This window comes from Ambystoma mexicanum, chromosome 6q (genome assembly GCF_040938575.1).
Source record: "Ambystoma mexicanum isolate Mex_15411 chromosome 6q, UKY_AmexF1_1, whole genome shotgun sequence".
In the NCBI taxonomy this organism is placed as follows: domain Eukaryota; kingdom Metazoa; phylum Chordata; class Amphibia; order Caudata; family Ambystomatidae; genus Ambystoma; species Ambystoma mexicanum.
The window spans coordinates 583,803,850-583,828,653 of record NC_090937.1 but is presented as its reverse complement, the minus strand read 5'-3'; the positions used below and the strand labels follow the sequence as shown (position 1 = coordinate 583,828,653).

Below are 24,804 nucleotides of genomic sequence, written 5' to 3'. Positions count from 1 at the left end.
GTGGAGGGTGACCCTGGATGCTGGTGGGTGGGGGTGGTGGGAGACATGGGTGGGGGCCTGGTGGAGGCTGCCCCTGCACTGCTGGGGCGTGGGGGTGGTGGGAGACATGAGTGGGGGCCTGGTGTAGTCTGCCCATGGTGGCAGGGGGGTGGGGGTGGTGAGTGACATGAGTGGGGGCCTGGTGGAGGCTGCCCCTGCACTGCTGGGGGGTGGGGGTGGTGGAAGACATGAGTGGGGGCCTGGTGGAGTCTGCCCATGGTGGCAGGGGGGTGGGGGTGCAGGGGGACATGAGTGGGGGCCTGGTGGAGGATGCCCATGGTGGCAAGGGGGTGGGGGTGGTGGGAGACATGGGTGGGGGCCTGGTGGAGGCTGCCCCTGCACTGCTGCGGGGTGGGGGTGGTGGGAGACATGGGTGGGGGCCTGGTGGAGGCTGCCCCTGCACTGCTGGGGTGTGGGGGTGGTGGGAGACATGAGTGGGGGCCTGGTGGAGGGTGACCCTGGTGGCAGGGGGGTGGGGGTGGTGGGTGACATGAATGGGGGCCTGGTGGAGGGTGACCCTGGTGGCTGGGGGGTGGGGGTGGTGGGAGACATGAGTGGGGGCCTGGTGGAGTCTGCCCATGGTGGCAGGGGGGTGGGGGTGGTGGGAGACATGAGTGGGGGCCTGGTGGAGGGTGACCCTGGTGGCTGGGGGGTGGAGGTGGTGGGAGACATGAGTGGGGGCCTGGTGGAGTCTGCCCATGGTGGCAGGGGGGTGGGGGTGGTGGGAGACATGAGTGGGGGCCTGGTGTAGTCTGCCCATGGTGGCAGGGGGGTGGGGGTGGTGGGTGACATGAGTGGGGGCCTGGTGGAGGCTGCCCCTGCACTGCTGGGGGGTGGTGGGAGACATGAGTGGGGGCCTGGTGTAGTCTTTCCATGGTGGCAGGGGGGTGGGGGTGGTGGGTGACATGAGTGGGGGCCTGGTGGAGGCTGCCCCTGCACTGCTGGGGGGTGGGGGTGGTGGGAGACATGAGTGGGGGCCTGGTGGAGGGTGACCCTGGTGGCAGGGGGGTGGGGGTGGTGGGAGACATGAGTGGGGGCCTGGTGGAGGGTGACCCTGGTGGCAGGGGGGTGGGGGTGGTGGGAGACATGAGTGGGGGCCTGGTGTAGACTGCCCATGGTGGCAGGGGGGTGGGGGTGGTGGGTGACATGAGTGGGGGCCTGGTGGAGGGTGACCCTGCACTGCTGGGGGGTGGGGGTGGTGGGAGACATAAGTGGGGGCCTGGTGTAGTCTGCCCATGGTGGCAGGGGGGTGGGGGTGGTGGGTGACATGAGTGGGGGCCTGGTGGAGGCTGCCCCTGCACTGCTGGGGGGTGGGGGTGGTGGGAGACATGGGTGGGGGCCTGGTGGAGGCTGCCCCTGCACTGCTGGGGTGTGGGGGTGGTGGGAGACATGAGTGGGGGCCTGGTGTAGTCTGCCCATGGTGGCAGGGGGGTGGGGGTGGTGGGAGACATGAGTGGGGGCCTGGTGGAGGGTGACCCTGCGTGGCTGGGGGGTTGGGGGTGGTGAGAGACATGAGTGGGGGCCTGGTGGAGTCTGCCCATGGTGGCAGGGGAGTGGGGGTGGTGGGAGACATGAGTGGGGGCCTGGTGGAGGGTGACCCTGGATGCTGGGGGGTGGGGGTGGTGGGAGACATGGGTGGGGGCCTGGTGGAGGCTGCCCCTGCACTGCTGGGGTGTGGGGGTGGTGGGAGACATGAGTGGGGGCCTGGTGTAGTCTGCCCATGGTGGCAGGGGGGTGGGGGTGGTGGGTGACATGAGTGGGGGCCTGGTGGAGGCTGCCCCTGCACTGCTGGGGGGTGGGGGTGGTGGGAGACATGGGTGGGGGCCTGGTGGAGTCTGCCCATGGTGGCAGGGGGGTGGGGGTGCAGGGGGACATGAGTGGGGGCCTGGTGGAGGATGCCCATGGTGGCAGGGGGGTGGGGGTTGTGGGAGACATGGGTGGGGGCCTGGTGGAGGCTGCCCCTGCACTGCTGGGGGGTGGGGGTGGTGGGAGACATGGGTGGGGGCCTGGTGGAGGCTGCCCCTGCACTGCTGGGACATGAGTGGAGGCCTGGTGTAGTCTGCCCATGGTGGCAGGGGTGAGGGGGTGGTGGGAGACATGGGTGGGGGCCTGGTGGAGGGTGACCCTGGATGCTGGGGGGTGGGGGTGGTGGGAGACATGAGTGGGGGCCTGGTGGAGGATGCCCATGGTGGCAGGGGGGTGGGGGTGCAGGGGGACATGAGTGGGGGCCTGGTGGAGGATGCCCATGGTGGCAGGGGGGTGGTGATGGTGGGAGACATGAGTGGGGGCCTGGTGGAGACTGCCCCTGCACTGCTGGGGTGTGGGGGTGGTGGGAGACATGAGTGGGGGCCTGGTGTAGTCTGCCCATGGTGGCAGGGGGGTGGGGGTGGTGGGAGACATGAGTGGGGGCCTGGTGGAGGGTGACCCTGCGTGGCTGGGGGGTGGGGGTGGTGGGAGACATGAGTGGGGGCCTGGTGGAGGGTGACCCTGCGTGGCTGGGGGGTGGGGGTGGTGGGAGACATGAGTGGGGGCCTGGTGGAGTCTGCCCATGGTGGCAGGGGGGTGGTGATGGTGGGAGACATGAGTGGGGGCCTGGTGGAGACTGCCCCTGCACTGCTGGGGTGTGGGGGTGGTGGGAGACATGAGTGGGGGCCTGGTGGAGGATGCCCATAGTGGCAGGGGGGTGGGGGTGCAGGGGGACATGAGTGGGGGCCTGGTGGAGGGTGACCCTGGATGCTGGGGGGTGGGGGTGGTGGGAGACATGAGTGGGGGCCTGGTGGAGGATGCCCATGGTGGCAGGGGGGTGGAGGTGCAGGGGGACATGAGTGGGGGCCTGCTGGAGGCTGCCCCTGCACTGCTGGGGTGTGGGGGTGGTGGGAGACATGAGTGGGGGCCTGGTGGAGGGTGACCCTGGTGGCAGGGGGGTGGGGGTGGTGGGAGACATGAGTGGGGGCCTGGTGGAGGGTGACCCTGGTGGCAGGGGGGTGGGGGTGGTGGGAGACATGAGTGGGTGCCTGGTGGAGGATGCCCATGGTGACAGGGGGGTGGGGGTGGTGGTAGACATGCATTGTTGATCAGTAGTGCAAGGTGACATGTGGGTTGGCTGGGGGGCATGCCCATGGTGGATGGGCTGCCTGCGGGACATGAGCATGGGTGCAGGGTAGTCCCCCGTGGTGTGGGCTGCCTGCAGGGTCCGTGGAGGTTGTGGAGCGTACACCTGGGAGGGCCCACACGGCCAATTCACGTGTGGTACTCCCCAGAACCCCTGAAATACACGTACCCTGCTGAAATCGCGTGTGGAACTTCCCGCGCACCCCTGAAATACACATACCTTGCTCGCACTGGGCCAATCGCGTGTGGAACTTCCCGCGCACCCCTGAAATACACGTACCCTGCTCGCACTGGGCCAATCGCGTGTGGAACTTCCCGCGCACCCCTGAAATACACGTACCCTGCTGAAATCGCGTGTGGAACTTCCCTCGCACCCCTGAAATACACGTAACCTGCTGAAATCGCGTGTGGAAATTCCCGCGCACCCCTGAAATACACGTACCCTGCTCGCACTGGACCAATCGCGTGTGGAACTTCCCGCGCACCCCTGAAATACACGTACCCTGCTCGCACTGGGCCAATCGCGTGTGGAACTTCCCGCGCACCCCTGAAATACACGTACCCTGCTGAAATCGCGTGTGGAACTTCCCGCGCACCCCTGAAATACACGTAACCTGCTGAAATCGCGTGTGGAACTTCCCGCGCACCCCTGAAATACACGTACCCTGCTCGCACTGGGCCAATCGCGTGTGGAACTTCCCGCGCACCCCTGAAATACACGTAACCTGCTGAAATCGCGTGTGGAACTTCCCGCGCACCCCTGAAATACACGTACCCTGCTCGCACTGGGCCAATCGCGTGTGGAACTTCCCGCGCACCCCTGAAATACACGTACCCTGCTCGCACTGGGCCAATCGCGTGTGGAACTTCCCGCGCACCCCTGAAATACACGTACCCTGCTGAAATCGCGTGCGGAACTTCCCGCGCACCCCTGAAATACACGTAACCTGCTGAAATCGCGTGTGGAAATTCCTGCGCACCCCTGAAATACACGTTATCTGCTCGCACTGGGCCAATCGCGTGTGGAACTTCCCGCGCACCCCTGAAATACACGTACCCTGCTGAAATCGCGTGTGGAACTTCCTGCGCACCCCTGAAATACACGTAACCTGCTGAAATCGCGTGTGGAACTTCCCGCGCACCCCTGAAATACACGTACCATGCTGAAATCGCGTGTGGAAATTCCTGCGCACCCCGGTATACACGCACACGTATTTTTTGTCAGCGGGTGTCTGTGTTTGTGGGTACCCCTTTGCACGTCATTTGTCCTGGAGGGCCACAGTATAGGACATTCATCATGGCAGTATATAGGTGCTATTTGTTGGCGCACCTTTTGGCGCACATTTCTTACAGCCGCAGAGACGCTACCGCCTGCTTTCTTGTGGCGGTCGTGTTTGTACCTGTGCGCTGGTTTGAGCGTGCGCTTTTTTGCCCTATTCTATTCCATGAATACGTGTTGTAGGCGAGCGTGTGGGCGTTCCGCGCACTTGTGCCCTGTACTTCCACCGTGACGCCCACGTTTTGGCAAGTTGTTCCCCATTCCGAGTGTTACGCCCGTGTTCCGCCTACTTTTGTTGCGTGCGCCGCGCTATGTGCGAATTTCGCTGTGGCCTGTGCGATTTTCGCTGTGACCTGGCACACGCTGTTAGATGGCCTGTGCGCCAACGTGCGCCGCGCTCTTTTTTATTGCACATCCGCTGGTTTTCTTGCGCACGGACTTCCATGAATCGATGTGCGCTGCTTTTCGTGCGATTTTCGCACTTGCACTGCGATTTTCGCTATTCCACTGCGATTCGCACGTTTTTGCCCACTTGCGCCGCGCTAATTATTCCATGAATCGGCCTGTAACTGTTGATTTCTTTAGTGTCAAAGTGCTCTACTAGGCCATTTGATATTGCTTTATATTCAATGTACACCCTATTCACATTTTATTTTATTCACAAAGTCTACACCATTATTAACTGCCATAAGCATTTTTATCTCTATAATTAGCACATAACATTCATGTTTTCAATGCATGTTTGCTTTAGGTGCCATTTTTTATGGAGTACTTTGTTTATTATCAAAGGAATGTGATGTTTGGTTTAGTCGCTTTGATTCTTTTTTAACAGTCATATTTATTTATATTTCTTTAACAGATCATAAGGACAATCCAACAATGCCTTCTTGTATCGTTTTGGGCTGCACTAATGACAGCCATGCTAAAGAGTAGAATCCTGGATATTTTCCAAAGGATTTAAATTGAATAAAAAATGTCTCTTGAGCTGTGGATTTCCAGTGTCGAAAATTGAAAGCAGAGCTAAGGATGTCTTGAATGAGGTGTGGGGCAATCAATTCCATGTCTGTAGCATGCACTTCTCAAAAATAAGTATGAACTATCGCAGTACACTAAAAAGCGTCACCCCAGACTCTTTCGCAAATAACTTCACCAATGCAGTTCCAACTGAATTCCAGCACACGCTGACCCAGGTGAGTAGTGGATGCTGAATTCTTAAATGTATTTGACCATTTTCTAAATGTGCCTGTATAATATGTCTTATAAATGACCACTCAATATATTTATATATTCTGTGAACAGGTAACATAATGAACGGTTTTCAGTTTTTGAGGAATATATTCATTGATATTTTATTACACAAGTTTCCTTTGTGACATGATGTACTGTGGTTTATAAATGTGTAACTTTAGATTACTTTGTGTTTACTTTAGGGATACTCGAATAGTTCAGCGAAATGGGAGCCTTTCTAAACACACATTCACATTGTGTCCTCTAAAAATAGATCATTTTTTTACATTACCATGTGTATCTTTACGGAGATTGCACTGATGGAAGTACAGACTGTTTGCCATGGAGGAAACCACAGACGCGTCCAACATCCTAATGGTTTTTTGTAATCCGTTTTGATGTGGTCTAAATTATAATACTAATGTACATTTTCAATCGAACAATGGTATGAATATATACATTGATTAAAGTACCATAATGCTACATCGCCCACTATTCCAGAGTCAACAGCAACCTCACTCACCTTTCAAGTACATTCTTTAGAATAATTGTTCAGATGCAACCATACAAGAAATGTATTTGTTCAAGTTCAACTGAAAACATATTGATTATTTTTATGTGTATAATTAGCCTTTAATACAAAGTGGCTTGTAGGCTTCTTTGTCAATATCAACCATCCTTTGCATGTAATTCTTTTATTTACAATTACTGTTATATAAGCGGAGCCTGGAACTTCAACAACATACTATTCTTCTACTGCAAACGGTCTGGAGGATGAGGTATGAGAAGTGAACATGTATTGATCTATACTAATAGTTATAGAATAACAATATCTTTTTTCCATTTAAGCTAAGTTATTTTTGCGATAATTTGCAATACTGTCAACAAATTACAAAGTATTAGATCAACAACCTTGATGTATTTATCGCAGAAACACATGCAACAATGAAAGTAAACCTTCGTCAGAAAAATGTACTTTATCACTGAATAACATAGACCCTTTTACCATATGCATGGTGTATGTTTTTGTTCATAAACTGTAGCTGCTTAGGGAAAAATGGACTAGGTGAAACAAAATAACATCACAATGCATTAAAGTGGCCACAATTTAATCCATATGTTTTGCAGGATGTTATCGCACCTCCATGCGGCATCTCTGAAGGCCATCCGGTACATTTTTCAAATATGTCTTTTTAAAATGTTACATGTACACAGTGTTTGACTTTATGTAAATACTAATAAAAAAAAAGTTATCGAATGATTAACCATATCTTTTTACATAGTTTAACTGATATTGACAATCATTAATTAAATCTGTGTTCTCAAGATCTACTTTGTGCGATCAAAGATTTAAACATTAAATTGTTTAACAATGTATTCAATGTTCTTTGAATTTGTTATGTACAAGGAATGTACTACTGAAGCGGTAGAAATGGAAGAAACACATGGACAAGGTGTAGCGATCATTTCCAAATCCTCCATAGACCTCAGACTAGCTTCTACAGCCTCACTCACATCCTGCGAGTTACTCACAGCCAAACTACAAACCTCACCCACAACCACGATCGCCCTCCACCTCATATATAGACGCCCAGGGTCCCCTGGGACCTTTGAAGAAGACATCACATCCCTCATCACCGAAAATTCCAAACCATCAGCACAAATCATGATCCTCAGGGACTTCAACCTCGGTTACCAAGACCCTAACGATGCACATGCTGCATCCCTAGCCAATGTCCTAACTGAACACGATCTCACTCAACTCATTGTACTCCCCACCCACCAAAAAGGCAGAACCCTTGACTGGGTAGCAACTTACAATTGCAATACAACCTGCAAAGACCCCCAACCTCTGGCATGGACCGATCATCACATGATCCCTCTTGAGGTCAACACCAATCAGGCACCGCCCAATAAACACCCCCTGGCACCAGCCTGTCCCACCAGGAATAAACGCAACATTACTCCTGAAGCCCTACTACCACTGGATCTACCCACCCTCAATGCTCGCCTAGCCAACGCTAACTTAAATCTGCTGATCGACACCTTCAATGATTCCATGGCTAGAGCAATGGATACCGTTGCCCCCCTGAAAATATGCAAAGACAAACCCAAAGCTCATCTGAACTCGTGGTACAGCCCTGAGCTCAAATTACTCAGAAAAGAGAAAACCAAGGCACAACACACTTGGAAGACTAACCCCACCACGGAAAACAAATCCAACCTCACAAACCTATCCTCACTTTACAAAAGCGAGATAATCCGCACCAAAAAAGATGTATACAACACCAGGATTTTTCAGGCAGGATCCTCCACCAAAGAATTATTTAAAATTCTGAAGGAACTAGAAAACCCTATTTCACCTCCAGACACCTGCCTGAAAGACAAATCCTGGTGCACCAGCATCCAAAACGCCCTCAACAATAAAATCTCAGGACTCCAAACTAAAATTGAGGACAAACGCCAACAACTCTCCAATAACAAGCTCACCAACCCTAGCCTACCCACGCCCAACAATACCAGTTCAGGCTTCTCGTTTAAGAAAGTCACCATCCCTGAAGTTCAAAAAATCATCACCTCCTTGAAACCCTCAAACTGCAAAGGAGACAGCTGCCCTGCACAGATCATAAAGAATGCAGCCAGAAAGCTCTCCCCCTTCATCACCAAACTTATCAACCTATCCTTCACCAATAACTCGATCCCTAGCAACTAACAATCATGGGTTCTCCCACTCCTAAAAAAAAAAGAATCCCTCGACCCAGCCATACCCACCAACTACAGGCCCATCACCACAGTCCCCTTCCTACTAAAAATCCCAGACAGAGTTGCCTACATCCAAATTCAGGAATACTTGGAATCCAACCAACTGTTAGGAATACGTCAATCTGGCTTCAGACCTCAACACGGAACAGAAACCGCCCTTGTTGATCTCAAAAGCCAGATTGATGAAATTAAAGATAAAGGCAATGCCATAATCCTACTCCTACTAGACCTCTCAGCGGCCTTTGACCTGGTCAGCCATGAAATCCTTTGTAATCACCTTGCCACCGCAGCCCACTTCTCCTCCTCTGCCATCACATGGATACAATCCTTCCTGGCTAACAGAACCATGCAGGTTTTATCTACAACAGCTGCAGCAGGCCCCATCCCCATCACATGTGAGGTCCCACAAGGATCCTGTGTATCCCCCACTTTGTACAATATATTTACAAAGCATCTATTTGACCAACTGGACCGTCTGGGTGTCACCTACACAAATTACGCAGATGACACCCAGATACTCCTCACCATCACAGGCAATTACCAAGCAGACGCCGCCCGGATCAACAAAATATTCTCCATCATTCAGGCATGGATGGCCTTGCATGGTCTCTGCCTGAATGATGAGAAGACAGAGCACCTCATCTTCGGCTCCACCAACACCTTAACTAAACTTAATCCTAGCTACAATAACATCACCATCGACGGCCACACCATCCCTATTGCCAAAAGCATGAAAACCCTTGGCTTCTATCTAGATGCCAACACCAACCTCACCAAACACACTAACATGACCGGCTCAGCCGCTGCCTACACCGGCAAGCTCATTAGGGCCAGCGTACCATTCTTATCTCCCAACAGCTGCCTCACCCTCGCCAGGGCCCTCATACAATCCAAACTGGATTATTGCAACAGCCTGTTACTAGGTGCTAATCAATCCGTACTCAACAAGCTGCAGGTAATACAAAATAATGCTCTGCGTGCAACCCTCAACATTCCTAGACGTGAGCATATCTCCGACACCAGGAAAGCCTGCAAATGGCTATCCATAAGCCAAAAAATGTATTTAAAAACCATCTGCCTCACGTACAAATCCCTCAATCATCTAGTACCACCATATCTAGCTAACAAATTCAACATGAAACCTACTACTAGATCCACCAGATCCTCCAACACTCTATGCTTGACAGTGCCCAGATTCCACCTAAAAAGAGCTGGAGGGGCAAGCTTCACAGTGCTTGCCCCCAACTCTGGAACACCCTACCTCTCAACATCAAAACTATCGAATCCTTCCAGACCTTCAGGAAGCAGGTCATCAGCTGGCTCCTAAACAAAGAGTAGCCCCACTAACACCAGACCTTACACCCCATGCGGTAACTGGTTTAGGCATTGTATTTATATTGTAAATTGTATATTGTGCGTATTGTATGTGCACTGTATATTGATAACTGCTATTGATAACTGCATTTATATGTATGTATTATACGTTTGTACGAAGTATGTAACACAAAGATACTTCTCAAACGCTGTAACCATACTCTTAAGCGCACTTCTACCCCTGGGTTTGGAGCGCTGTACAAATAAAATAAACAAACAAACAAACAATAGGTATACATAAGATATTGTAAAATATAATTTTTTATCCATTTTAACTGTGATGTAATATTGTTTTTTAGTGGTTTCCATAGTGACATTTTGTCATATGTGTATATATGTATATATATTATTCTTTAAGTGGAAGATCACATTTCAAGGTTTATACAATTTCAACAACAAAAAACTTCAGTTTGGTCTGGCGGTCAGCAAATCCAATTTGACTGTTTCAAGGAAAAATTTGAAAAAAGGGCATGTAACAAAGTTTTTTTAATACGTTTTTTAGGATTTATTTAATTAATATTACATTTTCATGTTGTAAATCATATATTCTGTATGTGTGCTCTAAATTAAACATGTTTTATTCCCTTAAATTAGAGGCCTAGGAAGAAGAGGAGCATAAAGACTCAGACTACTGCACAAACTAATGATGTCGGTTGCCAAACCATAGTGACATGGGAGCAGCTACATTTTGAGGACCAGCATGGTCCTCGCAAGATTCAGTGTTGTGATGCAGATGTCCAGTGACCAGAATTTGTATTGAATATCAGCAGTGACACATGAAAAGTAACCCTGGATCATTGTTACAGCACACAATGTCACCCAGAAGAGACAGACAACACAAAAGATGCTTCTGATATGCTTGTAGAACTGCTAACACCCTCTAAAAAAATGATATCTAAGAAACAGACAATGTTCCCTATTTCCCCAGTACATGTGGACAAATCGGAATTATCACACACAGAAATAACTGAAGAATCTTCACTACTGATTGGCGATTATGCTTATGATATGGACTTCTCTTCCTAGTGTTTCCGACCTATCCACCACCTAGGAATCACAAACAACTACACTGTTAAAGGATGTCAAAATACATTGTATTTGACTGCTGCCTGATAGAGATTATGAAAAGGATTAAATGTGATCATAAATTGTGTAGGAGGATTTGGGGGGGGGTCTATTGGTGAAGTTTACTCATGTTGTCAAGGGGCCCAACCTGAAGATCAAGGGTAGCTGTGAACACAACCATAACTCATGTTCATGTTCTGCTCAACCTATACTTGGACAAGTGCCTGCTGGAAATGTACTTTGTTCATCTGCTTTGTTGTTTAGTGGATCAAAGTTTAGTACAATTTCAAGGTTTTCTTACTTTGTGGGACTCGAGTTCCTTTCAAAAACCCAATGCTACAAATATAAGGATTTCTTGTTCCCCTGTAATATCCAGGTATGGACACTTGAACAGATGTCAATGGACAATTCTCTCACTGGCAAAAGGCTCTGCTTGCTGGGATGGACAGTGTGACAGTCCAGGTGTTTCTGCTAAATACTGCACTTGCCACTTCCAAGACATGGAAACCAAATAAATAATGATTTCAGTCATAGTGCAAGTATCTCAATGTACATCTTCTGTTGCCATGGAAAAATATAGTTTCATTAAATCCATTCAACTTCTGCAATCCAGAGGAATGCAATAAGACCTGATAGCCACCGACAGACATGTTTCAATAGCCAAAGCCATGCAAGAGCAGTATCCAGACAGAAAGCTTCGATATGATGTACAGCACATTGTAAAAACAATTCTAAAAAGTTACAGCTGCTGGAAAAAAAGGCTACAGAAAACATTTTAAATTGGACAGTCTATCAGCAACCATCTTTGGTGGAGATCAGAGACTTGTGATGGATTTGTTGATATTCTGCTTGAAAAATTGCATTCATTAATGCACCATTGTACTAACATACACTCTTGGGAAGTAAACAAATGTTTCAACGAATATGCATTGGTTCCATGCTCCCCTCCTCACACAGTACTTTAGGAGATTGGCAATGCGCTGGCCTTGGAAGTAAGACGGCGCAGAGCAACACAGGTTTGAGCCCCGGTTACAGGCTTAAAAACCTCAGGTTTTTAAGCATGTTATAAATAACCAATTACAATTTCAATCATGTACGACAAAACACTTTCAAGAGACGTGAAGGGACTCACCGAATTCTGCCACACTGGATATTTGGAGGTGTTCCATCATATGTAACTAAAGTACAGGCCTAAAAGTTAGCATTTTGGCACAGACGGTATGGAGGCCAGAACAAGACTGGCTCTACTTGCACAAAACAAGAACATTGGAAGGGAACAAGCAAAAACTGCAGGAAGGTTCGGGATGCCTTGTTACAACAAGGAGTTTACCAAATGAAGCAAACACTGGGTGGCAAAGCCAATCATCCAGCAGATGGATTTTGAATTTGTGAAAGATCTGACATGAATGTGCTAGCTATGCAAATGCAAGAAATTGATCCACATTTTGTGTCCAGGGCCCAGTCTATGCCACGGAACATTGCAAAGAGGTTTGCCCTCCCAATATTGAACTTGTGGAAAGGTTGACTTCAAGATTCAAATAATGTGTGGCTCTCTTTACAATGTTTAACAAAGCCAGTTTCAAGCTTTTTCACAGTGTTTGGAAACTGTTTTCATTGTACATAAAATTGAATTGTATGCGAGTTGAGATGTGATTGTTAAATTATTTGTTTTTTATTAATTACTGTTTGTTTGTGATGTCACTAGATAGGCCTTAACATTTCTATTTGTTGTTGCTTTTTGTATTAATTATCATTAAAATAAATGTAGAAGAACCTGGTGATCTTAAAACCAACAGTTGCCAGGAACTAATTTTGGCTCCCCAGGCCAACTAATGTAACGCTATAAACTAGCTCTTTGTTCCCTAGTAGTAGCTCCTGGTGACCAGTTACTGATGGATGCCCAGACGCTGCTTATAACTCATGCTTATCCAATCCTAATTTTGAGCCCTGTTTGAAATGAAATCATAATATTTAAAAAATCTAAGTAGAAAATTGGAGCAGCAGGAATACAGAAACGAAATGTCTCCAGATCTCTGGTCCTCTCCAGGCTGGACTACTGCAACAGTCTCTTCCTAATCTGCTGTAATCTCACCTTTGTCCCCTTCAACTAATGCAGAACAGCGCTGTGAGACTTCTCCTTAGCCTCAAGCCCAGGGACCACAGCTCTCCAGACCAGAAATATCTCCACTGTCTCGCAGTGGCTCTGAGGATCGAGTTCAAGACCCTCTGCATCACCCGCAAGGCTTTCAGGGGCCAGAGACCCCACTACATCTGACTCTTTCCCTAAATACCTCCCGCTTAGACCTTTGGTCATCTAGCTGCAATTCTCTGCAAATCATATGCTAATCCAAGCAGAGAGTGTAGGGTAGATCTTTCCTTGTCAGGAGCCTCCCTCTGTAATTGGCCTCCCTGCCCTCTCAGGCTTCTGCCTGCTCTCCGTAAGTCTCGAAAGCTTCTCAAGGCCCACTTTTTCACATGTTCATTCCCTCCCCCGACCCTTGCTAATGCCCCCACTGTCGCATTGACAGGCTGCTTGATCCCTTCTGAGTTCCACAGGGCACCAGCCCCTCCTCGCCCATTTTACCCCAGCACCCTATCTTCCTGTCCCCACCCACAACCTGCACTTGCCCTTCCATGCCCGTTTCCCTGACAAGTCTGGTGGGTGTGCATCCCTACCGAGCCTGGTTCACCCCCATCCTCGCGCTTAGCATGTGGTACTTACTCCCTGCTTCCCTTGAAACTTGCCCACCCGGCCTCCCCTTAGCAACTACCTAGCCCCATTGGCCCTCTTCTTCCCCCTGCACTGGATACCTCCTGTTGCCCTGCACCTCTTTTCCACCCCAGAATTTTCCCTTCTGCCCTGATCTATACCTCCCCTCCCCACTCATTCTCTCCTGCACTTCTTGTTGCTGCACTTGCACAATGCGAATGACACAAAGCCTACTAGGACTGGTATTGTGTTCTTCCCCGCACCCCCCCTTTTTTTGTCTTGTGGCGCCTTGAAACACCATCTGAAACACCATTTGATGTATAACCGCTTTACAATTAACCATACATAAATAAAATATATAAATAAAAGCATTGACGTCGCTGTAAAGTGCAAATCATAATTGGCTGCCGATTGCTATAGACCAATTGTTTATGTGCCACAGTGTTAGCCAACATTGAAATAACCGGCGAAGATGTGCACTATGAACATGTGCCTGTGGCCTTTGCACATTTACATCTTACTGTGGAAGCCCACATGTGGAGGACAAACGGGCGCGCCTGCATCAATGCAGAAATCAATAGGATTGCTGGAATAGATCTACACAGAAGCATGTAAGCCTTTCCAAACTGCACTCATTCGAGCCATGCCAGAATTATAGTGATGTCATTATGTATTTATTGTTGTTGTTGCTCATTGCACGGGTTGCCCTAGGTACAGCAGTCCACCAGCCTGGTGTGAAATCGCACCTTCCCAGTCCAGCTGTGCCGTCTGTTTATTAACCCAATGCTTTTCACATCTATCAATGAACCTGTATTTCATGCTGTAATTATCTCTATATGTGAATAATGAATAATTAAATGAGTTTTTGCATTTTTAATCCACACTGATGGTGGGTAGTGAATAGCTACTTCGCTAATCAGGTTTTGGGCTCTAGGTGCATAGAGTACTGTTGAAAGAGGTTGCATAGTCCCAACAGTGACATTATTTAACCAATTAACAGAAATGCCTAAGTTGTTTTGTGCTCAAGATGCAATAGCCTGTTTCCCTGATGTGTATTCAAATTGTTAATTTCAGAGAAGGATTGACCCACTTTGCCCCAAAGAAATGCCCCACACTATTAATTTGGCTTTTTTTCAGGCATTGCCCAATTGACATATATGGAAATCCGAGCCTGTCTGCACCTCTCCATAGGGTCATCTTTGAAAGAATATGTAAATGTTGTGTGACCAGGCACGTTGATACCGTTGAAATTGAACTATTTTCATATGTGGGATACTTGAAATATTTTGTTGTTTTGGACGGCACTGCTGGCCATTAATATTGTTAATCTTTGTGGCATGTATTCCCAAAAACGTAACTCCCTCTTGCATGCTGTGAACGCTGGATGAAGAGTCCCATTGTTATTTGTCCTTCAATCCACAGCACTAACAATTTGAAGGACAAAATGTGTTGAATATCCACAAAGAATTGATAAGATTCAATATATTAAAAGCTTACTTTGGAAAGTTATGTTTCTATTACTGAGATCTGTCTTTCGAAGCGGTTGGTCATCCGTCACATAGGGAGAATGGAAACTCAGGACACAATGTAAGGAAACGTTTAAATAATATTTATGCAAATGCGGATGGAAAGTGTGCTGTATGTTACATGATTAACATTGTGACGCATGAATGTCCAATTTGGCGCAAATAATGGACATTGTACATGCTAATTGTAAATTCAATTGATAGTTAACATAAACATGTACTGTGTATATACAATTATAAAGTGGATACTGAAATATATTTCTGCATTCTCAATTTTACAAAGTTAAACCAATATGTGTCTGTCATAGGTACAGTCAACGGCTTCTGCCAACATATTTGGACAATAATCATCAACAACATATCTGTGATAACCATTATCTGGGATGATCACCAGATACCAATCTGTCCTTTCACAGTTGCAGTAATAAGGAGCAACATGGCAGTTTATAGGTTCTGAAAACGTGCAAATGTTGCATTTGGAATTTAAACCACTTTCATTTCTTCTCTGTAATGGAACGCCATGTGCGTGGATGAAAAATAGGTGATGAAGATAACTTTCTGTGAAGAATGCAAGGACTGGGATTAATCGATCGATGAACGGAATCGGCATTGTAAGATCACTGTTCACAGTTAAAGAAAAAATTAGAACCATGTTCGCTAGCTATAACTTCTAGTGAAAAAAGTTACCCAACTTTTTGTGGGCTCAATTATTTCTTTTCATTGTTATGTCAAAATGAAAAGTACTTGTTATGCTCCCGGCTATTAATGTTTTCTTCGAAAAAAAATATTTAAAATAATTTTTGTGAAAAGAAACAAATGTTTTGCGTTTGTTGTGGATGTGTGTGTTTATGTGCCTGGTTCTGCGTTCAATAACGCTCTGCCGTTGGTGATGACAGGGTATGTTTAGCTATGCTGCCCTCTAACTTCATTAAAATAGGTGGAGCTCATCGTGAGTGTCTACTGATATCAGCATAAGGTGCGGCTGATCTGAATTAGGGCTGCGAGGGCACTTGAACTTAGGCCGATGGATCACCTGATAAAATTAGCACAAGATGGCGGTAACCTACCCGTCTTTTTCGCATGTGTTAAAGTGCAAAAAAACTCAGGTATGTTGCATTGAATTGTCTTTTACGAATGATCAATGTATGCTGGGAAATACATGCCCGATGACTGGGCCAATAACATTTCTGACTGCTATTAATATATTATAATATATGAATATATCCACCAAGCACACTGGTGAAGAACTTTGCTGGGGGTTTGGGAGATGTGGGTGAGGAGGATCTAGGTGCATGACCTAAATCCCTTCGAGCCACAATAAGTAGTTATCAATGCTAGGCAGATTAATTCTGCTTAAATATTTACAGAGCATTTATTATATCAGAGGGTAATGAAATCCCCACTTAAATACACAGGGTTTGGGAATGTGTTTATATCCAAGGACACTAGGAAGATATTATGGACACTACACCAGCTGTGCAATAATGGACACTGGATGCCGGACGAAAATAAGCTGTGTTGAGGATACGTGAGGAAATTGATTTCATGAGTAACGCAAACGCCTTTTTTGGATAATCATTGATTGTTGCCAGGAGGGAAGTCAAATGTATTGGAAGGACTTGTATCAACTCAGTATATCTGAATGGTGAAGGGAAAAGGATGTATTTGTTATCTGGGAGGAATATCTATGATACAAGAGATTGCACACAGGTTCTGCAACATGTGGGCACAATGAACGGAATACTTTAATTTCAATCACATGGGCGATTGTGTTGGAGAGGGAGGGGCAGGGGAAGATGAGGGAAAACGTAAACTGCATTATTGATGTAAGACAGAATGGTGTTGCTTTTTATGCATGAAATCTGGGCCCAGAGATTCGCTGCATAAGACCTTTTTGTTTTTGTATTGCTGTGTTATGTTAATGTGGTTTGAAAAATAAATTCAAACATATTATCCCAAAGAAAGGAATCCACAAAGACTAATCAGGAAAAAATAAAATTTTAAATCCCTAGGTGCGTTACAAAACTCGGAGCTGTGAATAAACGGTTGATCTCGCCCTTCTACATGATCCCGCATTCATAGGCCATTTGCTACAACTATAAATATCTTAACTCTGGCTTGCTTTGGTTTTGATTTTCAAGTCCTTTTTTGCTCAATTTTGAAAATGATGCAGTGTTTATATGTGCAAAAATATTGCTACAAGATGGGAGGCATACATCTAAACAGGACTAGTAGAATATGTCTCAGATATAGGAGGTGTTGCCCATTTACTTTAAATTAGGGAAATGGGTTGTATGTTCGGGTGTTCCATAGGTTGTTGGCATGCTTCTTTTCGTGTATGGGGTTTTAGCCTATATTGATAGACATACTAGTTAGTGTAAATAAAGTCACCATAATGACTAATAAAACCTAACAGTTTAGCGTGGCTGTATGTTTTTTTTTTTTTTCTTTTGTCGTCAGCACAGTCCCTTCCACCCAACATATTGTTTTGTGTGCATCTGCTTGACATGTCTTTTATATTACTTTCTAAACTTCTTTCTCTTTGTTACAGGTTGGACTTCTCATTTATCAAAAGCTTGAAAGCATCATTATAACAGAAAAGCCACCACTTAGAGCAAGCACAGGTATGCTAAAATGTATGAAGTTAAAATGAATACACCACAAATTTTACAGTTGGTTTTCAAAATATTTTTTGCAACTTGTTGGATTGGAATATAAGGAACGTTGATAACACGATGGTGCACATTTTGGATTTCCCTGTAAGTAGCCATGAGGGGAATTCTCAACTTTTCCTTTCATTTTTTTTATCCGTTTTGGTAATGGCTGTATCTTTAACACAGAAATCCGTGCATACCAGGATTTCTGTGTTAGTTTACACCGAATACCAAAACATATCATAAATGGCATCTGCCTTGCTTGTGCATGGCAGACAACATTTTCTTATGGAATCTGCCTGCTTTTAGCGGGTGCAAAAATCATGCATATTCTGTGGGAATTCACAGCATCTCTGCCTGCATCAAAAAACACATGCAGGTGGGGATTCTCACAGATTGTTAAGGCAGAGTGAATTGGGTTGGTGGGAGTGTAAATTACAATCTCTAACACTTAAAAAGAATTGCAAGATGCATTAAGGAAGTGTACATTGTTTAGCGGATGTTTCCTACATACTGTGAGCCTCAGTGTGATGGCATTTGTGTATGGTTTAAAGTCATTTTTGGTGTGGTATAGGAATTCCTCAAAAATACTTTACCTTGTAGGAGGTTGAGGCCTGATTGCGGCCTAAGCAGATGTTACTCATGCTGCTGCTATTCTGTGCAGCCAGAACATATGAAAGGCCACAGTGAGAGATCCCTGGCATCTAACAAGGCTACACCTAACTAAAACATATATCTTGAAAGGGGGGCCTACATGGGGATGGAGTTGGTAGGTAATGAAAAATATCAATCGATGTACTGATGCACCATCTGTAATCTCAACAAGTCAGCATTATAATCTCTGGTGACTGATTAACATCTGACAAGGGAGAGACCGGAGGAGCCGTGGGGACGGCTGCAGAGAGGCTTTCTTCTGCTGTGAATGAGCCTGTTTCTAAGAAGGAGGCCCAATCTTATCAGTGCATTGCTGCTGACAGATGAGTAGTGTAGGCCTTGCCTGGATGATGCCTTTGGAGGCATCCCCAACAGGTGCCATATCTGTTGTGAGTTAGAGGACTTACCCTTGACTTTGGAAATGGTCTTGTCATGTGATCTACGCAGTCAATACCACCAGGTATGAAAAGGCATGGGGCATGTTGCAGTGCCTTTAGCAATTTGGGAAGTGTAGGGAACTGAAGAATAAGTCAAGTGGGTACCTTGGGTGAGCATGATGCAGTGGTGATTGTAAAGATACAGGATCAGGTGAGAAGTGAACATTTGCCTTCAAGTGCCACTATGGGCTTAGGTTTTGAATGTCCAAACTTTGAGCAGAACAGTGTCTTGGCAATGGTGGACCTTCCATAGACGTGGGTGATGTTGGTGCTGACAAGCAGTCCCAAAGCAATTTCAAGCTATTGTGTGTTACAATTCAATTTGCTACCAAAAGCTGTGGGGGAAGAAATTCTGATCGGCTCAGCAATATGGGCAATAAACTTTAAGCCAGTGGTGCCTCTCACCACAGTGGCTGGGTTACTAATGGGTTACTCAAGTTCAGCTGGAAGGGTACTTTGTGGGGGCGATAGCCAAAGAAAGAGGCAAAAAAGCAAAATGGACAAGTATATGACTGCAGCTAATAAAAGTAATAATTGAATGACAGTGAATCTGCACAGGCTGAAGGTGCAGGGGCTGCAAAATGAAGCATCCATTTTAGATGTTCTAATGATGGTGCAGATTTCAAGGGCTTGTTGAGAGCCGTATCAGCATCACTGCATTCAGTGTTCATCTCTCCCTAAACTGGGGTCCTTAGAGTCGGTGCTCAAGTAACACGCCAACAGTCTCATGACCATGCTTGGGGTCTCATGACCACTGTTTGATCTCTGGTGGTGAGGGCAGGAGGTCATTCCACAATAGGTATACATTATATATATATATATTTATAGATACCATGATATGTTTTAAATCTATATTTTTCATTTATTGACAACGTTTCTGTTATTACCTTAACGTTCTTATTTATCATGTTTTTAGACCTTCACAATTCTGTTCGTTTAACATTAACTATATTGTAAAAAAGAAAAATCAAATTATACATATATATTTGTATGAATATATACAGGCAGGGCATTTTGTTTTCATCGCTTTATAAATAAAATTGGCATTTGGTATACCTTTAGAAAAGGTCTAGGACATTTGTGCTTGGCATTGTGTTTTGTATATTTTTCACCTTCCCAGTTGTGAAGAATATGGAGTACAAGGAATACAACAGAAGATTAACACATTATTTTGTTTATGTATAGATATTTAATACATATGGGAGAAATAATTGAAGAATCCAAGAAAAACCCTGAAACATGTTACCAAGCAAATATATGAAACTGTTCCAGGATCCCTGGGAGAATTAAGTGAAACAAGAACGATGCTGCCACCTATTTGCATTTGTGGCCAATATAGGAAGCTTGGAAAGCCACTCTCTGAAAACAAGAACCCTAACAAAATTGTTTTTTGGGTGATTAACATAATGTACCGAACATTTTAAGAACTATGGTAGAATTACCTTATATGACTGATCATGTAATTATCATTTTAATTAAGATTAATATTCTTTCTGAGAGTGGTTTGAAAAATTGTTGTTGGAGACAAGTGGCATATTTTAAAATCCTACTATATCGATTTAGTCTGCAGCTATTAAGGTTACTGTGTAGATACGTGTTTGGAGATGCCTTATAGCTGCACTCAGTGGATGCTTTTAAAATGTAAACTATTTTTATATACTGTTTTTGATATGCAATAAAGATTAATTATTGAGTGCCAGAGTCTTTTGGTGCCAGACAAGGTACGGGGGTTTGGAAAGGGATGTAACCTTGCCCAGTGAATTTCTGATATTGTGTGGTTTCTATCTAACTTTAACATCACTTAACCTGTTCTTTTCAATTAATGTGTTGTTTGTATACTGATAATGCAGAAGCTTTTAGCTTGGCTGGCAACCTTGCCTTCCCCCTGATTAAATGTGTGTATTACATTGAATGAATATATAGTCTGGGGAACAACCTCCCCAAATATACCTGAGGCTTAATTAAGGTTAATTATTACAATCAATAAAAAATGTATCAAATGTAGTCAACCTCGCTGCAGAGAACAGCAATACACCCTTAGTTATCACAGAATCATGGTTTACCATAATTGGTAAACCTCGTCACTAACATTCAACTAGTGTTCAAGAAAAACATTATCAAGCTGGGTAAAAGACCAGGAAGAGTACCTATAGGAGCAAAAGAAAATAAACTCCCTATGGCCTCCATGTGGCATCATTTCTTGTTTAGCAACTACTTACCAGAAGAAGTGCCTTGTTCTAATACAGTGTTCGCAAAAGTCTGAACACCAGAATTAAAAAGTCTTATGAATGAGACGATTACCTGTGCTGAACCTAGGGGAAGGAAGCGAATGGAACATTTTCCTTCATTGAATTGCATCTCTGTCTGGTTTGGGAGTGGTTTTGTACCCCCAGACAACCATTAGGGTAACTCCAGATAGCATGATACTGGTTTATATGCAAAAGGGACATGAATGCAAGTGGTATTGATGTAAGGTAGTCAGTGGAGTATCCCTATAGGAGCAAAGAAGAGAAATAACCATATACACAAATAAAGCCATACAGCTACGTACTAACAACAAGATATTCATGTAGATCAAGAAGAAATCATGAATCATAGTCATTTGAACCTTAAATGTAGAAAGGGATGGAAGATAGTTATTTGGTTAGAGAAAGAGCTGAACGACATGCGATTTGATAAGCTGGGACATTTGATGAAGTCAAATTAAACCAATTAGTTTGGGAGACTCTTGGGCCAGAGGGAAGTCTGAGGGATCAGAACTGTGAGGTGGACCATGTTGTGAAGTTTTCTCAACAAATGCCATTTTATTAGAATATAAGGTTGGATGAACGTTTCACTATCCTTACCCTGACAAGGATATCTCTGCCTAAAAAAACTAAAGGAAACACTCTAAAAAGGATATCTGTCCCTCACACTTAAATATATAACAAATAAACAAGGAAATATATGGCAGTTCATAACAATAATGATTGTGTTCCTAAAGTAACCAAAGTCTCTCTTCAGAACCTGGGCGAATCCCATTCTGCAGGTTTCAAAGTTCAAGAAAGAAACACAAGGAGATCCCGATTAGCAACAAAGTTCCAATAAAATCTGATGTCAATTCAATTTGTCAACAGAAAGTTCCAACACATAGATTCTTCTTCTTTTGAAAAGGGTTTCAGTTCTTCAATAGCAACAATGTTTATATTTGTCAGGATGATAACTTCTCTACAAAAGCCTTGCTTGCCTCTTCCTCCAGTATTACTAAAACATGCAATGTCTCATCAGGAACACCTTATAGCACTTCTGCAACTTCCACTTGGCCTGCAGTCTCCAAAGGTTTGCCATTCGGGTATACTCCCCTGCCCGAACAACTTTCCACAACAAGTGCTTTTTTAGGGTCAGTGTCAGTTGACAAGAGGTCACAACAGCTTTGTAGCATTCAACAAATGACAGCTTCAAGACTTTCAACAACTTTTCAGGGAAAACAAGATTCACATTGATGCGCTTCAATACTTTTCTGTAAATGATGTACCTCTCCTGGATATCTGCTCCCAGAAGTTCAGCCTTTTTGACACTTTTGTTTCCCCACTTCACAAACAACTGAAGACTGACAGGGATAGGGTCTCTTCCTACCTCTCCCCTGGTTTTGAAAAGGTGTGAGCATCCTAACTTGTACCAGGTGTTGTATATAACATGGACATTTAGTTCCAGAGTTTGTATCCCTCGCATGTGCCCCCTTCTGCTGATTACAATATTGACCAGATTGTGTGTGCCTTATTTCAGCCTCTCTTGGCTTGGGCAATGCTTACAGACACCAACTCTCAATAAAGTTGCCCCCACAGTTGTTTGGGTATTTCACAAACTCCCACTTTCAAGTTTTCAGTCATTTGGTGTTTGTACTTTAAGTCTTTGCTGCTTTCCACCTAGTTAGATATTCAGAAATGACTTGCGAACCATGTTCACTCTTACAAGAGTGTTGGCTTTGTTGTTTTTCAACTGTTCGGTATTCAAAATAAACGTGTGGATTACTTTCACTCGTGCACAAGTGTTTCTTTGCACTCATTCTGATCCTATGTGAGTGTCTGTCACTCACACGTCTGCTTCTAATTTGTGAGCAGGGATGGAGCACTCCGGGGTCACTCGCCTGTCTTGGCGTTCCCCTCGCATTTCACAGAACTTCTGCTGCTCTGCCTCTTCACGACACAGCAAACCTCTTTGGGGAAGTCTGTCTTCGTTCACGCCACGTCGAATTGGAGCGCCTCTTACTCCAGAGGACCCCTGGTGAACGCCTGCCACCACAGATGGCCTTAAGGCTCACAGATGCACTTCAGCCACCCCAAACAGCCTCCTGCATGCTTCTTGCTGCACAGCCCCTGCAGAGCAGGTCGCAACGGGGGAAGCCTTCCCTTCTGCACGCTTCCCTCTGCACTTCAGGTTTCTGGGGATCCGGACCCTCTCAGGACCGGCAGCTGGTATCTGCCTTGAAGTGGTCCCGACGTTCTCTCTTTCCTCCAACTTATGTCTGGGCTGCCAACTTGAACTACAGGCCTTCTGCTTCTGACTTCCTCTGTTCTTCACCAGCAGAGCCAACTCCTTCTCAATGGTGTGCACCTGTGGGGGCCTTATAAGCCTCTCAGTCTCCCTCAGATGTGGGTCACCTGCACTAATTACCTGACCACGCCTGCAACATTGTGCCTCTTCAGCCCTCTTCCTCGTCCCAGTACTTAGAGAATTCTGGCACTTGAAGTCCCTAAGGAAATTTGTATTTCTTTTCTCTGTTGTTCTGCTTTGGAACCCCAATTGGTTTCTAATAACATTCTTTGAAGGAATTTTATAAGAAAGGCAATTCGTTTACACTGGTGTTGTTCCCATCTTTCCCTTCACTGCCTCTTTGGGTGTAAGGGAGTTTCTTAGTTTTAACGGTCTCCCGAACTTTAGAAGGGTTTTGATTTCTCTCCCGGTCTAGGAGTTGTTGAGTGGGTTCACCCCTATTTATATGGTGATCTCATGGGCCAACCAGATGTTTATTACAACAAGCCATTGCAGACTTGGCCATTGCTGAGCCATCCTGCCTAGAGGAAGATGAATACCATGTCTCATCCCACATATTCTTTTCACTCCCCTGGGCCCTTTTTCCTCCCAGGTGATCCTCCCGCAGAGCACCACCTCCAAGGTCAGGATAAGGAATCATCTGCCTTTCCCTGGCCACCTTAGAGGAGACTTTAGGCAGTGAATTAGTGTTGGATCCATAGAATCCATCACAGAAGTCATCTGCTTTAAGATGCAACCCATGCATGCAGCATAGGGGGGTCTCTCTAAGCTCTACCACACTTCCTGTAGTCTAGAAAAGAAGGTAGAAGAGTTATTTCTCAACTATTCCAACATCCCATCAAACTCCATACCATTATTTGATAATAAACCCCTAATTTCAGCTTCCAGGCTGCATGGGGCGAGGTACCCACTTGTAGTAGGTAACAGTATCTGCCCTGAATATAATGTACTGGATGTGTTCTGGAACCAATGACCTTTGGCTGATGGGGTTTGGTTCCAGAACACAATGTTTCAAGACATAAAACAAGACACAGGATGCATATTTAGAGGTGACCATCTAATTTCCCCACTATCATTAAGACCATCTAATTTAAGAATTATACCTAGACAGAAGCATGACAAAACACCACGTTAGAGAGACGTACTGATGGCCAGGAATGTTTGAAAAAAGTTGAACTAGTAAAAGAGTGCAAACAATATGAATACATGTGACCCCTCTTCAGCCATTTGTAGTATTTAAGCTGGTGTGGAGGAAATTGGCAATGGTAAAATAGGCCTGTTTGAACCCTTGAACCTCAGAAAATGTCTATTTTGTATTAGTAGACTACACTTCCAAATAGGTAGAGCGGTGGGTGATCCAGGAAGCGGTAACAAGAAAGCTATCACATTTCTCACTACCATGTTTGACAGAGAATGCGTTCCAAAGGATATC

At 45.4% G+C, this 24,804-nt stretch overlaps 1 protein-coding gene across 2 annotated transcripts in view; it reads left to right on the top strand.

Moving 5' to 3' along the window:
* Positions 1-20,533, top strand: part of LOC138516154 (bifunctional 3'-5' exonuclease/ATP-dependent helicase WRN-like) — a 264,929-nt gene extending 244,396 nt beyond the window's left edge. For both annotated transcript variants that reach the window (XM_069631062.1, XM_069631063.1), the window contains exons 7-8: positions 17,646-17,718; positions 20,025-20,533. In XM_069631062.1, the coding sequence (XP_069487163.1) occupies positions 17,646-17,718; positions 20,025-20,032 (81 nt within the window). In that variant the 3' untranslated portion in view covers positions 20,033-20,533. The remainder of the gene's footprint in view (positions 1-17,645; positions 17,719-20,024) is intronic.
* Positions 20,534-24,804: the final 4,271 nt, after the last annotated feature.